The 16,682-nt window shown below is 40.6% G+C and overlaps 1 protein-coding gene across 1 annotated transcript; it reads right to left on the bottom strand.

The window, feature by feature from the left end:
- Positions 1 to 383: 383 nt before the first annotated feature.
- Positions 384 to 16,026, bottom strand: LOC131959896 (alpha-tectorin-like). Its single transcript, XM_059325119.1, has 24 exons — positions 15,981 to 16,026; positions 15,808 to 15,831; positions 15,214 to 15,329; positions 14,722 to 15,000; positions 13,307 to 13,402; positions 12,992 to 13,157; positions 11,841 to 12,241; positions 10,554 to 11,130; positions 9,879 to 10,462; positions 9,173 to 9,725; positions 8,489 to 9,087; positions 8,090 to 8,247; positions 7,544 to 7,944; positions 7,175 to 7,371; positions 4,992 to 5,387; positions 3,804 to 4,087; positions 3,439 to 3,716; positions 3,169 to 3,288; positions 2,746 to 2,930; positions 2,456 to 2,616; positions 1,451 to 1,702; positions 1,175 to 1,334; positions 978 to 1,071; positions 384 to 829 (listed from the first exon to the last, which is right to left on the bottom strand). Exons 1-24 carry the CDS (start codon positions 16,024 to 16,026, stop codon positions 738 to 740), a joined length of 6,219 nt encoding a protein of 2,072 aa, XP_059181102.1. The 3' UTR covers positions 384 to 737.
- Between the last annotated feature and the right edge of the window lie 656 nt (positions 16,027 to 16,682).

Below are 16,682 nucleotides of genomic sequence, written 5' to 3'. Positions count from 1 at the left end.
TTTTAATGTCTCACTTTTCGAATTTTTCTCTTTAATTTTTTCTCTTTTACATTTGTCAAAAAGTCAAAAACTTCAGATATTTAATTTAAAAATCTGGCTTGTATTTAATAGTTTAGTACAGGACTAATAAGAACAAGACTGAAGTTTTTTATCAGAATTTGGAGCCCTATATTTGAGTATCTCACAGGTTGTGGACTGTAGTGGGCCGACAGTATAACTGTTCACTCTCTATGTATATGTATTTAATATTGCTAGCAATGTTAAAGCTGTATGATTGAAGTTGTTGATTCGTTTTTTAATAGCTAACCATGGCTGAGTTGTTTGAAGAATGCACTGAGTGTTTGTATAATATAAAAAATTGAAGTATTAAATGTTTACTTATTGCTGCTTTTAATGAGTAAAATCACTGAAACAGTTCAGAGGATACAACTGATAAACATTATACTGAATACAAGAAGGCAAACATAGGTTTAATGAGAAATTATTGTTTGCTGCCATCTAGTGTTAAAAAACTACCAAAGTGACACAAATCAGGAGCAAATTACAGGATGCATTTCCAAAACATCTATAACTATTTTCAGGCATGCACCATCATTACTGTTCCTATCAGAAAAGTCACTTTTTATTTGATTTCAACAACAACAAAAATGTCTGACCATTATTAAATCTATATACTGTGATTGGGCTACTGCTGACTGATTAATATGTTGTGGTGAAATATGTGTATACTCATGATCCTAGGTCAAAGTTTTGGCAGTCAGCAAACTGAGTAGCAAGGTCACCAGTGAGGTCAGCTGGCCTGAAGCACTGCTCATTTTCATTTTTTCATCTGCTGGAGAAGAAGAGAAATCGAACTTTAGTTGTGAAGTAAACACAAGTGGCATGTTTGCACACATGTATAGCACATTTGAGCCTCTTTAATCAGTATTTTTCGACAGTACTGTAAATGAAAATGGTTATGAAAATGCAAGAGTTACCATTTTTCCAGATTAGTGGTCCAAGTGAGATGGCTGCAGTGTCATGATGGGAAGTAGCCCTCGCCACTCTTGTGTGGTAACCTGGATAGCAATGCTGCAGGAAACAAGATTACAGGTTTTCATGTGTTGTAGCAGATTAGATACAGAATGATTCTTCCAGTCTTACTACATATACAATTAAGTAAAGTTGCACATACAGTTGTGCAGGTGTTGTGTCTCAAAAGACACAGGTGGACCTGGCAGTGCAGGTAGATGGATGAAAAGTTGGTAAAAGTGAACATCCTGAAGGAGAATCGGGACACAGTGGAGATCCCGTTCTGAATGATCTCAACTGTGCCATCTGCTTCGCTAGAACACCTGTAGGAAAGGAAATATGGTAGAAATGTATTTAAGTTATTATTAATGATTACTTTATATGTAGCTTTTTCAGATTCAATGAGGTATCATTTAAAAAAGTGAAACGACTCCTTTACTCTCTTGTGATGAGATCCCAGCGGACAGGGTAGATAGCATCATTGACAGGTGTTGCCCAGCATGAATCCAGAATAGTGGATATCTGCTGATGATCGACTCCTTCTGTCTGCACCTCGATGTACAACCTCTGGTCGATTTCCATTTCTATGTTCCTGTTTCTGAACAGGGGGAATTGGAAGCCTGAGTCCTCATAAGGGATCATCCTCAAATGATAACGACCCTGGCCAGATGGAAGCTTCTTGTTCACAATGCTACAGAAAAACACAACATATGATTAAACTCTGCTCAAATTTCTAAAAACAATCTCTCTAATAATTAAAATATCAAAAAAAAAAATAGATGACCTTAAAGGTAACCATAAAAGTATTTTGTCAGCTACAGTTTCGTCCTGCATTAAGACTTACACCCTTAAGGCGTATAATCTAAAGAACACAGTTTCTATATTCCTATTTTGACCTCTGAACCAGCATCAGCACAGCGTTTTACCTCTTCTATAGCCATAGGTCCTAATTTATGCAAGAAACTGGTGCAGGACCGAAACAGACTCTAAAATATGGGAATGATCCACTGTGGCAATTGTGCCCCATGCCACAACACAGGTATACTCTTGTTTTTAGACATCCAAAATTGGGCAAAAGTTGAACATAAGGTGCTTCCTGATTGTATATGTTTTTTTCCATATTCATTGTGTTTGTGTTGTATAACAAGTATGGCTTCCACTTGTATGCAGGACTCCATTCAGCACCTAAAAACTACAATAACCAGGGGTTGGAGTTCTGCCACCAGGGTGTTCACAGGTGTGTAGCACACTTACAGTGATTGGAATGTGTTTGTTTTTACCTTGCCTATCCATTGTTTAGTCAAATATGCTCTGGACCAGCTTAATAATGTGATACAACACAACAAACAGAACTTAAAGCAATCAAAACTGTACTTATTTATGTGCTCTTGCAACAGTGAGCTGAAATCATTTGTTGCAAGCTAGACAGTATTGTGATTGTCACCTCTCAACAGGGTTGATGCCCACATCCATAGACAGGGCCTGGGCCAGAGGGTATTCACAGCAGAAGTGCAGATGAATACTCTTCTCACGGCTAATGATTTCCTCATGAGAGTCCACATCACCCTGGATGGTGTTCTCATACATGAAATGGGTTCCGTTGCTCTTTGATAGTAAGACGACAAAAGAGTTTAAGTATTTTGATGCAATGTGCTTTTTATTTTTGCATGCAAAGCTGTGCATTGAAGAGGTTCACATCTAAAATGCTTTTTAGAGACTCAGTATGGACTGTACCCTGAGAACAGTCCCGCACAGCTGGTCGCCATTGTTAAAGTGGAACACCAGTCGTCCGTCCTGGATAGTCCCATTGCAGGAGTCATCTCGGAGATGGAGGGTGCTGGAGTGGAAGCCAGCTTCAAACAGCTGGCAGCGTGATACGGACATGGTGCCTGAACTACTGACACAAGTGATTGAAGAATCTATGGAAGAGGAACGTATTTGTGACAACATAATATGGTTAAGATTGTGGTTAAAAGTGGTCACAGTTACATTGAAGAACCTGTGATGAGGCAGATCTTTTAAAGCCTGAAAATCATTGGTGTTCATTGCTGTTGTTTGGTATAGTCAAGTTATAGTTTTCAAGTTTTACACCTACCTACAAAGTCTGATCTATTATCTTTCATCATATCAAAACATTTCAAGAGGAGCTGCCCTCACCATAGCTCTCATTATTGGGCCGATGGTGGTGCTCATCACAGAAACAGCCGTACACACCGTCCTTCGCACCGCACCACTCATACTCTGCACAGTCCAGCTGTTCACAGGGGTCTGACTCAGCTGCAGAAATATTAGGCGAAAGATAAGTAATATAGGGATGGAACAGAAACAAAAATGAAACAGAAACTACAAAGGGAAATGCTCTGTTATGCTAAGGATTTATTTTTTCATTCATTATCTTGTCTTTCATTGAGCCCAGTGCAAACTTACCACACTGCAAAGTCGAGCGCCATTCAGGGATGTTTAACCCCAAAACTGAACATGTTCTCTCATAGGCTGAGACTGCAGAACACAGCATGCCGTTGGCTGGAGTGTAGAGGCACAGATCATAGACACAGGAAGTAAAAAAAGGCTGTGGGTCTGAGTACAGGTGACAATCACTGAATGGACCGCTACTGTTGGTGATGACACCGCAGAGCTCTGAGTATTCCTCCCTAAAGGGACAGTCGTTCAATCCATCACTGTTGTCATCATCGGTGGATCCACATCTGGAAAAGGGTTAGCATATCAGGCTGCCATTACTGTCTGCTGCAATATTTACAAATTACCTACATTTTCTTTTTACAGCAGCTCACCCTGGTTGGCTTGTGTTTGACTTCCAGCTGTGTCCGAACTGATTGTCGTTCCGTGCCGTTGTGCCACTTGGCAAGACTTTGTCATCTGCAGGGTTGTTGTTGAAGTTTCCACACATCCCAGTGACTTTATTTTGACGGCGCTGGCCTAGTCTGACCAGTAAAGTACTCTGGCCATCGAACTGGACTACCAGGTCAATGGCATCGACCACTATGTAGCTTCCCTCTCTTACCACCTCAGCTAAAGTTCCTACCGTGGTTGGAAGAGACGCTGCACTTCCATTTACCTGGAGGGATGAAAGTTTAGAGAGAGACAGACTTATGTTAACACCTGACAGATAAAGCGTTAGATTTTCAGTGTTAGAGCTGAGAGTTTAAAATATATAGTATTTTCTAAAGTAAAACTCTAGATTAGTCAACTACAAGATAGTTATTCCTTAAAATGAGTTGGTTTTGACAAAGAGAGTTAAATGTAATGCAAATACCTCTACAGTGTAAATCTAACTACGCAGCCAGTGTGCTTCCCACAATTTCAGCCAATCAATCTCTTTGTTTGCCAATAGGCGGGAAAACCAGCCATTCTTCTTTTGTCTAGACACGGGTGGACATGACCGTGCCACTGTTATCAGCTGCATTCATGTGTGACTAAATACAAGTCAGTAGGTCTATCTAAGTTCGTTGTTTTATTCAGTATTGTGTATTTCTACAGGTAGCTCATGCTAAACATCCAACTTGGTTTTCAGTTAGCAGTTGTGAGGTAACGTTACGCAGCTCACCGTGCAATGTTAGCTAGTTAGCGTTATGTATTGCCTAGCTAAGGTATAGCTAAGTGGGATGAATACAGTAATTTCCTTCATGGAGGGTTGTCAATTTTTTTTGTTTTTTACAAACTGAATAAAGTTGTTCCATTAACTTGCCATTGCTCAGTTATGGCACAAGTTAAAGCAAATGGACATGACGCAGCTCTTCAAAGTGACGATAGCTAACATTAGCTGCATGTTCTTTGCCTCTTGCTGTATTTGGATGAATAAATATTTATGTCTCAGTAACGCTAAAATATCCATTAAAATGTCAAATTTGCTCAGCGTATGTAGCCATGTGTAAAGTCATTTCAAATACGGTACCATACAGAGATTTCAGACCTTAAGCTAACGTTAGCTGCACATGAGCAATTGTGTGCTGTATATTTACCTTCACTCTTTTGTTGGCTCCAATCCTGACAGTCACAATCTCTGCCTGATTTGAGAGGTATATATCCACGGCTGATACAAACGACACACGGTTGTTGCCTCTGTGATTATTGGTGGCTACTACCTGAAACTGTGTGTCACTGTCGCTGTGGCTCACACTCTCAGTAATGATATAAGAGCATGTGCCCTGGAAATGAGCCACTGCCCCATCAAAGGTGATGTAGTGTGGATCTCCCCACACAGTGCAAGTAGACATTGCATTAAAACAGCCCAGTTGGCCATTTCTGATGCTGCACTCTTCTGCAGGAGTGCAAGATGCAGCAGAACAGCGCAGGTCATTGGGAGCATGGCATTCACATTGCTGGGTGCAACCCTCCGTCCAGAAGGACTGACCAGCCTGTAAAAGACAAGAAAAACAGACACATAGGCCAAACCAGTCAACTGACCTTATTCATAGCAGAGAATTTGAATTTGTTTGGGCAAAGCAGTGTTGACCATGTTATTCATCGTTTTAACTAAAAAAATATTGCAAACAGATGAACTGGGATGTGACTTACGTTATAGTAGAAGCCGTCATATTGACAGCCACAGCTTTCCACAAGGACACATCTGATCCCACTCCTGAAGAAACCTTCATCACAGAAACAGCCCTCAGAGCAAACCTGCTCACAGGTGGTATCAGTGCTGCTGGCACAGGTGTGGCCACAATCTGTACCACACAACTCATAATGACTGTTGGCTGGACAGTCAAGCCCTTTATAAGTGAGGAAAGAAATGGCCGGTATTAGATTTTTAGAATAACAATCCTTTGACAAAAATTGTGACAGGAGGCTGACTGAGCAAAACAGATTGCTGGTATTATTTATATGTAGTTTTTAAATAGGAAATTGACTGTTTGACTTACTGCAGGTAGTGTTTTGTCTCCAAGGGTAGATTTGAACATTAGCAGATTGACAGGCACTGACATATGTTTGAATGGCTCCGCACAGGGAATCAATACCAGCTACACAAACATCGAAAACACAGCTCCTGAAATATGTTGCTGGGTCCACGTGGTTGTGGCAGAAGCTGAGGGGGCCGTCAGCTGCCTGAATCACCTCACAATGGGCTCTGGCTGGAAGCTCATTTGTACACTCTGGGCAGGAGGAGCCACACCCATCACTGCAGGTGAAGTCGCCTTCCACTTTCCAAGCTCTTCCAAACTCATCTGGAGTGCTAACCATCCTTCCAGTTGAGTCGCGGAACTCATCATTTGGATTGCCATTGAAATTTCCACAAAGTCCACATGTTTTCCCTCTGTATCAATCACAATATCTTGATAGATTGAAGCTGCATGTATGAAATATATATGATAACATCGGTTTTAGAATATAAACAGAAAGAATTCAAACATGGCATTTACCTGTAACTTGAAGGCACAGAGACATACACTGTATACCATCCATCGTACTTGACACTCAGGCCAAAATCAGCACTGAGATATGTGTGAGATCCACTTCCATAGATAGAAACATGACTTCCATTCAAGAGAACAGGTAGGTCTCTAGTTACTCCATTCACCTGTAACATTGGAAAAACAGAAGTTGATAAACAATCGCAGATTTATGTTTGTGCTGAAACCATCTGGTGCTTGAGAAAAATGATATCTGTCTTATCAAGTGTAGATACAATTTCATAGGAAATGTCTGCAATGGTTGTTTAACTCACTTTTACCACACCGTGGCTCTCCCTCGACATATGCACTTCATAGCCCCACACATTTACAAAAACTTCAGCTGTGATTGACACCGTCGAACCTCTCCACGGCTCGTTCTTTGCCTCCACTGAAAAGTAACGGAGCCCATCAGTTTCATTACAAAGGGTAGCCAACACGTAACGGCAGGTTCCCTGGAAATCATAGAACTTGTGGTCAAAGGTGATGTAGTGTGGGTCCCCCCACACAGTGCAAGTAGACAGATCGTCAAAACAGCCCAGTTGGCCATTTCTGATGGTGCACTGTTGTGTAGAGGAGCAAGAGGCAGCAGAACAGCGCAGGTCACTGGGCGCATGGCATTCACATCGCTGGGTGCAACCCTCTGTCCAGAAGGACTGTCCAGCCTGCAACATAACAGACAAAATAACATGTTGTTAATGAAAATGTTGCTTATAGTAACCTTAGAAAGGATTAACTGGGATGTGACTTACGTTATAGTAGAAGCCGTCATATTGACAGCCACAGCTTTCCACAGGGACACATCTTGTCCCACTCCTGAGAAAACCTTCATCACAGAAACAGCCCTCAGAGCAAACCTGCTCACAGGTGGCATCAGTGCTGCTGGCACAGGTGTGGCCACAGTCTGTACCACACAACTCATAATGACTGTTGGCTGGACAGTCAAGTCCTTGATAAGTGAGGAAAGAAATGGTGGATTTTAGAAGGTTAAACCAGCTTAAGTCGGTTCCACAAATTTGGGAGAAGACAGTTGATCAGGAGGCAAGCAGTGACAACCAAATTAGACTTCTGGTATTAGTTTCTATGTAGTTGTGAAATAAGAAATTGACTGTTTAACTTACTGCAGGTAGTGTTTTGTCTCCAAGGGTAGATTTGAACATTAGCAGATTGACAGGCACTGACATATGTTTGAATGGCCGTACACAGAAGATCATGGCCTTCATTTCCCGAAACACAAACATCAAACACACAGTCGTTGAAATATGGTGCTGGGTCCAAATGCTCATGGCAGAAGCTGAGGGGGCCATCAGCTGCCTGAATCACCTCACATTGGGCTCTAGCTGGAAGCTCATTGGTACACGCTGGGCAGGAGGAGCCACACCCATCACTGCAGGTGTAGTTGCCTTCCACTTTCCAAGCTCTTCCAAACTCATCTGGAGTGCTGACCATCATTCCAGTTGGGGTGTGGAACTCATCATTTGGATTGCCATTGAAATTTCCACAAAGTCCACATGTTTTTTCACTGCATTGATAACAACAATTAAAGAAATTACGTATCATGTATCAAAAGGTATATGGGGTAATAAATCACTTCAATAAAATTGAAAATAATGTTGTTTTAAGCATGTCAGAGCATTTCAATTATAACTTTAGTGAATGGTGGATACCTGAAATTTGCAGGTACAGAGATAAAGACTGTACTAGATCCATCATAGGTCACAGTCAAGCCGAAATTAGCACTCACAAATACACGAGGTCCACTTGCATAGATTGACACTTGACCTCCATTCAAGAGAATAGGTACGTTTTTACTTTCTCCATTCACCTAAAAGAAAGTTTGAAAGAAAAACCTTCCTTTGATACAACTTTCTCATAATGTTAATCTTCTGACAGACTAATTACAAATAATGCAAAAAAGATTAGTTTTGTTTTTTTCTTTTTAAGATAACATGTGCTTTTTTAATTTACATTTGAATTACTTTGTCAATTCTTTGCCAATTAGACTGAACCTCAATTATGCAACACAATCATTTTATAAGGAATGTCAGATTATTTGCACAACTTACTTGAACAACACCACTTCTTTCCCTCGACATATGCACTTCATAGCCCCACACATTTACAAAAACTTCAGCTGTGATTGAAACTGGCAATCCTCTCCACTGCTCGTTCTTAGCTTCCACAGAAAATTGGTGGAGTCCATCAGTGGCGTTACAAAGGGTTGCCAACACATAACAGCAGGTTCCCTGGAAGTCATAGGCCTTGCCATCAAAGGTTAGGTAGTGAGGGTCTCCAGAGGCAGAGCAGGTGCCATGAGGGTTGGGGTGGCAGCCATACTCACCCTCGACCACACGGCAGGACTCCTGGGAACCACAGGAATTTGGCCTACAATGGACTAAACCTGTAGTCCCATCACAGGTACAAAAGCTCTGACATTCTTCACCATTCCAGAACTGTTCCCCCCCTTGGCGATAGCGTCCTTGGTGATAGCACCCACAGGCTGTTGGTAGCACACATTGGTGGCCATTGAGAACAAAACCATCATCACACTGGCAACCCTCCTGACACACAGTGGCACAGGTGAAAGGGAAAGAGAGGCTGGGGCAGGCAGAAGGACAATCGCTTCCACAGACTTCGTAATGACTGTTCAGAGGGCAGCTTTGCTCTAGAGAAAAACATAGCAATTGATTCAGGAAACTCATTGATATTATATCAAAATTACCTATACCAAAAGGATGCAGAGTGCTTACCACAGTCAGTTGCATTCCTCCAGTCTCCCAGTCTCACGCCCTTCTGTTGACATATTAGTGCATAATCTCGGAGGACCTCACATAGCGCTGATGCTGGATCTGTAGAAGCACTAATGATGTACACACATGCATCCACATGCTCCCTTGGGTCCTCCATGGCCCAACACTGGGCAAATGGCCCATTTGGTGAGCTAAGAATGCCGCAGTACTCACTAGAATTGTAATTTGTTGTTGAGTTATTGTTAACGCTTTCCACACAGTGTGCAGCGAGGGAGCCATCTCTCCAACTGTCACCAAAGTCCTGAGAGCTGTTGACCAGGATGCCATTGGGTGTACGGAAATCGTCATGTGGGAGACCATTGTAATTACCACAGAGTCCGCCCAGTGAACCACTGTAGATACTGGGTGCGGTGACGCGCACAAAGTGGGGCCAAACTGTCTGTAGAGTCACACCAAAGGAGGTGCGAAGGATGATACTGTGAATGCTGCTGTGGTAGATTTGGATTCGATTGGATGCTGAGCTGAATGGTAGTCTGATCCGCTGACCGTCAAGCTAAAGGGTTATTTAAACAGCCAGTGTCAGATTTTATGTGTTGTTCAAAAAACAAACATGGTTCATGCAAGACAGAAATAATCCCATTTTTGACACAAAAAAAAAATCTAATTTCATTCACTCATTAGCTCTTGTAAAATAGTTGTGACTTACCCAAACTTTGCTGCCACCTGTCATTTCAAAGGAAATTTGTGTTCCCTCTGCCTCAAACTTTAGCAACCTGGCAAAACCCTGCTGGCCTCTGGGCACTTTTTCTGCTGTCACCATGAAATGTGGGTGACTAGACAATCCCATTACTTTGGCAAGAGTCAATCGACATGCCCCAGGATACTGGTATGTCACTCCATCAAATGTGTGATATGACCCTGGGCCTCTTATCCAGCATGTTCCATGGCTGTTAGGTCTGCATCCTCTTTCTCCCTCCTCCACTCTGCAAGACTCTGATGGACCACAACCATGGGAGCGACAAGTCATGGAGCCATAACTGCAGCTACAACGTCTCCCACAGTCATCATCTAGAATTACAGATTCTCCAGAGCGGTAGTAGCGACCCTCAAAGCTGCAGCCACATTCAGCATGGCGGACGCAGACCCCACCACTGAGGATGTAACCTGAATTGCAGATGCAGCTCTCCTGAGCAGGGAGAGGACAGTTTTGGGTAGAATTGGGATTGACACAAGTAGCTGGACATCCTGTGCCTTGGGATTCAAAGTGGCTATTGGCTGGGCAGGGAATTTCTAGACAAAAGAAAACAACATTGATCTTGACATCATGAATATTTTACCCAAAAGGTTATTTGAAATATTATTTATTGACTGACTGACTTACCACAGAAGCCTTGTCTCCTCCAGCTTGGCAGCTGTATACCATTCTGTTGACACTCACTTGCATACGAATTTAGGGCTTGGCACAGGATGGGTTGGTACCCTTCTCCAACACACAGATCATACACACAACTGTCTACAAAGTTCTGTGGGGGAAGTCGCTCATGGCAAACAGCAAAAGGTCCAGAACTGTTCTGGAGGATACCACAGTGGGCATTGTTGCTGTATAAAGATGTCTGATCTTCAGTACATTCAGCACAGTCCAGACCTCCACACTGTGCCTCACAACCAGGCTCATCGTCTCCTGCTGCTTGCCAGCTGTTGGCAAAAACCACATCAGAGCTCACAAGTTCGCCTTGGCGGGTTCGAAAGTCATCCTCAGGGCGATTGTTGAAGTTTCCGCACAGGCCACATGTTGCATTCTGGTAGGTGTAGGGCAAACTGATCCTGACATAATGATTTGTGTCATAAGACACCTCCAAGCCAAAGTTAGTACTGATGATCACAGAAAAACCTGACTCATAAACCTGAACCGTGCCATTGGTAAGGGAGATGGGAGTGGCTGCAAAGTTTCCATTAACCTGTAAGAACACCAGTAGTAAGAGTAGCATAGACATTTTTGTATAATTTTAAAGAGTGAAAGTTTCAAGCCTGGGTATACCCATACTGCCTTGCGCGCTCGAATTTCATTTCGAACCTCGAGGCAGTCTGGCAACCGGAGAGGTTTCTTAGCCCTGTTTTAGGGATCCAATCATAGAGCGGGGAGGCACGACAAGACGATGACGCGTAATACTGGAAAGCTTGTAGTTTTCTTACGGATCCAACATGGCTGCTGCAGACGCAAAACTCTCTTTAGCTGTAGATTGTGTTTTAAATAGTTTAGAGCCAAAGTCAAAAGGTCTCTCCCGCAGCAGCTTGTTTATTGCCCATAAAATCAGTCAATGTGTGTGGCTGAATGACATGAGGGGGAATAAAGCATGAAAATAAATAATCTTGCAGAAAGCGAGAACTGGAGAAGCAAAGCAGCAAGCAACACTCTCTCACAGACACAGACACAACAAACATCCATTTCTGTCGCTCTACTACGTCATCTGGTATAACTGATACGATTGGCTAAGAGCTACCTACAGACGCTTTTGATAGACATTGTATGCGCCCAATAAACGGAACCGTAAACCACGCCTCCTCTACAGAGAAATGAACGGCTGGTTCCCAGACTAGATCTCATTTGAGATTAGTCTGGTGTTAGCCAGGCTAGAAAGTTTCAGTATAAATAGGTCAAATCACCAACCTTAGCTTCACCATGGCGCCCCTTGACAAGTTCAATGGTGTCGTTGTAAACATACACTTTGACCAGTCGTGTCCAGGAAACATGAGTGCTGCCCCGGTGCTCGTTTTTGCCCTCTACTCTATAGTAGGGCAACCCAAGACCACATTGCTCAGAGAGAACATAAGTGCAGGTGCCCTGGAAGTGGAACACGGTGTTATCGAAGGTGTAGTAATGTGGATCGCCACTTATGGTGCAGGCGCCTCTCTGCACTGTCTGGCAGGAGAACTGAAAGGCAGTTGGTTGGCAGATTTGGGAAAAGGTGCAAGGTTGACCTTGACACTGTAGGCCTGCTGAGGTGCAGGTGCACTTCTGTGCACAGGTACTGTCGCTCCAGAATGAATCACCCAACTGCAAGGATTCACCTTAAATAAAAAGGGAAATGATGTTCAAAAGGATAGACTTTGAAGTGCTGGCAGTGTTATATTCAAACCAAAGTAGCTGTCGTAATAATAATAATAATAATAACTTAATTTATATAGCACTTTTCAAAAACGAGTTACAAAGTGCTGTACAACAGAAATAAAACATATCAAATACAATTAACAACAACAAAATAAAACTACAAGAAGAAATGACATTGGACTTAAAACATTTAAAATTCAATATCACCATTCACAACGAGATAATCATACAACGATAATAAAAGGAAATTAAGAGAAGGCCAATCGATAAAAGTGAGAGTCTTTGGACCTACTACTTTACACAGTGCGTTCATACAGTCACAAAACTTTAGAGGTGTGTGGTTCACATCAAAATGAAGGTCCTAATTTAAAAATTGTTGTGGTCTGGGCAAGGGCATCAGAAGTAGGGGGAAGTGGGGAAGGGCCATTGATCCCGCCACTTTACACCCCTGAACCTATAGCATATTAGATAGATCGGATAAATTACGTATGTTTTGTGCGGTTGGGCCGTCGTGCCAAAATCTGTTCTAGTCTATTAGTGCTGTGCCAGATTAGTTATTTTTTATTCATCAGAAATCCTTTAACTTGGTCCAAAAGATAGTTTGTTTTTGTCTTTATAGAAGACATAGCACATATAATGTCTGGGCTTTGGTTTGGGTCTCAAATCGTTAGTACCAGACGTTTTCAGTTGCTGTATGTATCTGAACTCACCATTGAAAGTGCAGCCACTTGATCCATGGTCTGTCCGGAAAGCCCAGCGGCCGGGTACATTGACATTGCTGCTTCGGCGGAAATTTGAGTTACTGCCGGTTGCAGCGTCAGAGAATGATCCAGGGATGGTGAAATGATAAACTGAGTTTATTGTGTCATAACCAGCCTGGAAATACAAGGGATAAAATAGATTTAAAAAAAATGTTTTCCAATTTAATCTAGTATTTAGGCAAATAAATATACAAGACATTGACAATTTTGGTTTCATATTTAGTCATAGCTAAAAATAGCTATCATATCTGTAATGGATCTGACCTGTACATTCCGGGGAGTTGAGGCTATTATCCCATAGTTCATCAGCACAAATGAGTACTGGTCTCCAGAGATCAGCACGGCTTGGACAGTTGTGCGCTGGAAAATATGAATTAATTATTGTCCCCGGTGATGAAACAAGATTATCAATTTACAATATACATATATATATATGTTTATTTATGCAATGCCTGTTAAGAATCTTGACCAATATTTAGTCTCTCTCTTGTTTGCTTTACCTCATAGCTTATCAAATGAAAAGTAACATGCAAGGCTTATGCTAGACGAGACTTTTCTGATGGCCAGTATTACCCTTAATATAATATTGCTAATGGTTATCTAAGACACTGGAGTGACAATCAAAGTTATCAAAAACACTCTGTTTGAATGCTAAATACTATGAACAATATGTTCACAGTGAAATGTGAAAAGTGAGGAAGCCTCACTTTATGTGGAAGTAGTTTAGAGTTCAACTAACGTTAGCTAATGTGTTTGCATGATAGCTAGTTAATACTATATGCTTCAACGCCTTGATCTCAACCATGGCTCATTTTAGAAAGGCCACTGTAAGAATACATGTTGTGTTTTATGTTCTATAATTATGGTTCCCCATAAGCCTCACTTTCACTGGGGAATGATCCTGGGAAAATAAGGATTTCGCTAGTGCCTAGAGACCAAGATAAACTCCATAGAGCTTAACACTCCTCATAAACCTTATCTTCTTATCTTCATTTCAGTAGCCAGCTATGCTAACCTCAGTATTTTAAGACACAGAGGTGACCATATAAATGATCAAAAATGCTAAAAACATGTTATAATAAGACTATCAAAAGAGGGATGTTGAATGTGGTTTTTACATAATAAAAATGTATACCAACCGAGTCAAAATGATGCTACACAAAATCATTTTCATATAATTATTTTTGAGGTATAGGCTATAATCCCATTGGACATTTTTGTCTTTTTATAACTTTATCTGCAGCATGTGATACGGGCAAAAAGCTGGCAAAAAGCTGGCAAAGCTGGCTAACGTAAAAACTTGATGTTCTGTGCATATCTCTTTCGTTTCTTTCGACAATAATATCATATATCGCTGTTTTTCTTAAAGCAATATTGTCAGTAAGGGAATTTCATTATCACACTCATTATATACTACTTTCTTTGCCCTATTCTATACTCCAGGACATAAACACATTGCTACAATACATAGCTGTTTTAAATAGGTGTCACATATTTGCCCCAGAATGAATGTTCAAAGAAAATTTATTTGAATTGCAATAATATTTCTCCAATAATTTATAAGACTTCTAAATAAATGCTCCTTTGTGACATTCATTAAAGCTGCCACACAATGTGTGTCTTATATTCCATTACATTTTTAACCATTCGGGAAGTCCTTTTTGATTAAGTTCACTTACTGTTCCTGAATTTGGATAGTAGGCCACCTCGTACCATGTTGCAATGAAGACCAAGTTGGCATTGAAGTTGATGCTTGGGAAGTAGTCTCTAATGTCTTGTGTAGCTTGTTGGATGACACTGCCACTGGTGTATTGGTTGTAGTAGACCCCACCATTTACTGTGTTGTCCAGATCCACCCAGAATGGAGCAATGAAGTCTCTGGGACCATGTAATGGGAACCTTGAAGGTGAAAATGTACTCAGTGGATTGTCAAATGTCAAGTGTCCATTGTTGTTGACCTGGAAATAAACAATTTTATTTATTTATTTTGTCAACACAAAAGTACTCTTGGAGTGTGCAGTTTTACAAAAGGGGATTTCCTATTTAGATTTTAGCAAGTATTAAATTGGAAGTAGTTGTAATCATTGTTGGTAAATGTAACTTGACAGAAAAATATTATAAAGGTCTACATAAAATATGTTCATTATTTTGTCCAAGTTAAGTTTACATACATAAATGTAATTATACGTCCGTCCAAAATAGACAAAAGGTCGCTGCAGGTTTATCCTTGGAGAACTTCCATCATCTGTTTTAGAGTTTGCAGTCCCTGATATTGGGTAGAGGGGTCCTGGGGAGCAAGAGTATAGGTCACAAAAAAACCCACAAATCTTGTATATTGATGTAGATCAGGGCTTGTCAATTTTCTGCAAACCTCATTCATACATTTTCTTTAAATGTTTTATTTTTTTAAACCTTATTTGTAAAAAAAAAAAAAATAAGGTGGACAAAACACTAAAAACACACCAGTTTAAGGTAGTATAATTCATCAAGAGCCTCCAAAAATAAGCAATGCATTAAATCAAAGCCATTCTAAAACAGTTTCAACAAAAACTGGAAACAAATTTTCACTCTGTTGCATCAGACTAAATTAGTTTTAATCTGGTCTATCTATAATCTGGTAACTCAATGTTTCTTGTGCTTATTTATTATGTAAGTGAAGTTGCTATGCACCACTAATTCTTAATCTTTACAGAAGACATGCATGTATGAATGATTGAATGATGAAAATCAAATGTTAAAGAGGCTTCAATAGTCGAGAAACTTACTGATAACCTGAGGAGTCACCACACCTGTTAATGAAACAGTAGAAGACAGGTGAGTTAATTAAATGAGCGGAAAATAAATTATTTTCCAAAACCACAGAACAATTTAACAATTTAGAATAAGTTATAATAAATAAAAACAAGTAAACCAAAATATATTCAAATGAATTACTTACTTATCATCCACAAAAGCAGCACAAACAACAGGATTCGACTAGCCATTCTGTCAGGCTCCGAAATCGTATCTGCTGATCAAACATATTGAACTTTATTTACATTATGCCATAAAAAATACTGAGAAAAAATAAGGTGGTTAACAATACATTTAGACTTCTTCTTATAATCACCTGTTCATGTGTGCTGACTGTCCCTCTCAACCATGTGAGACTGCAGGGCAAAAACAAGGCTTTATATTCGAAGCTGGCACAGAACCATAAACCAAATTCAATCGTTACAGAAGTACTCATTTGTTTAATTTTCTGTGTCTGGACTTTTTTAATGGTATAAATGGGTAATTCCGACTTGTTCTCTGGTAACCAATTAACCAGTCTTTTGTTGTTGTGTTTTAATAATGATAATATTATTAAACCATGTCTAGCAAAGGCATTGGAAGATTTTATCGAATACTCTCAACAACCCCATACAGTGTAGTACAATGACGACATGCGGCACCTTTAACTTTCATAAAAATTGGATGTATCGTAATCTATTGGGTAATAATTGTTAAGAATAAATAAAATGGCTAACTTGTTCTGTGATGATGCACTGTTATCACTGATATCCTTTATCTTGTGTAAAAGTAGCCCGTTATCTTTTGTGTGACATCTATTGTACTCTTCAGTTTTAGTAGCTTGAATGTTTTTGTAGTTTGTTGAAGA

The sequence above is a fragment of the Centropristis striata genome, chromosome 21 (assembly GCF_030273125.1).
Source record: "Centropristis striata isolate RG_2023a ecotype Rhode Island chromosome 21, C.striata_1.0, whole genome shotgun sequence".
Taxonomy (NCBI): Eukaryota; Metazoa; Chordata; class Actinopteri; order Perciformes; family Serranidae; genus Centropristis; species Centropristis striata.
The sequence above is the reverse complement of the archived record's forward strand: the minus strand, read 5'-3'. Positions and strand labels throughout refer to the sequence as shown.

Coding starts and splice junctions, on each gene's coding strand:
- LOC131959896 (XM_059325119.1), bottom strand. CDS start 16,026: ATGGCTAGTCGAATCCTGTTGTTTGTGCTGCTTTTGTGGATGATAA. Junction 13,158..13,306: donor CAACTCCCCGGAATGTACAG/GTCAGATCCATT, acceptor TTGTATTTCCAG/GCTGGTTATGACACAATAAA. Junction 1,703..2,455: donor GGCATCAACCCTGTTGAGAG/GTGACAATCACA, acceptor GTTTTTCTGTAG/CATTGTGAACAAGAAGCTTC.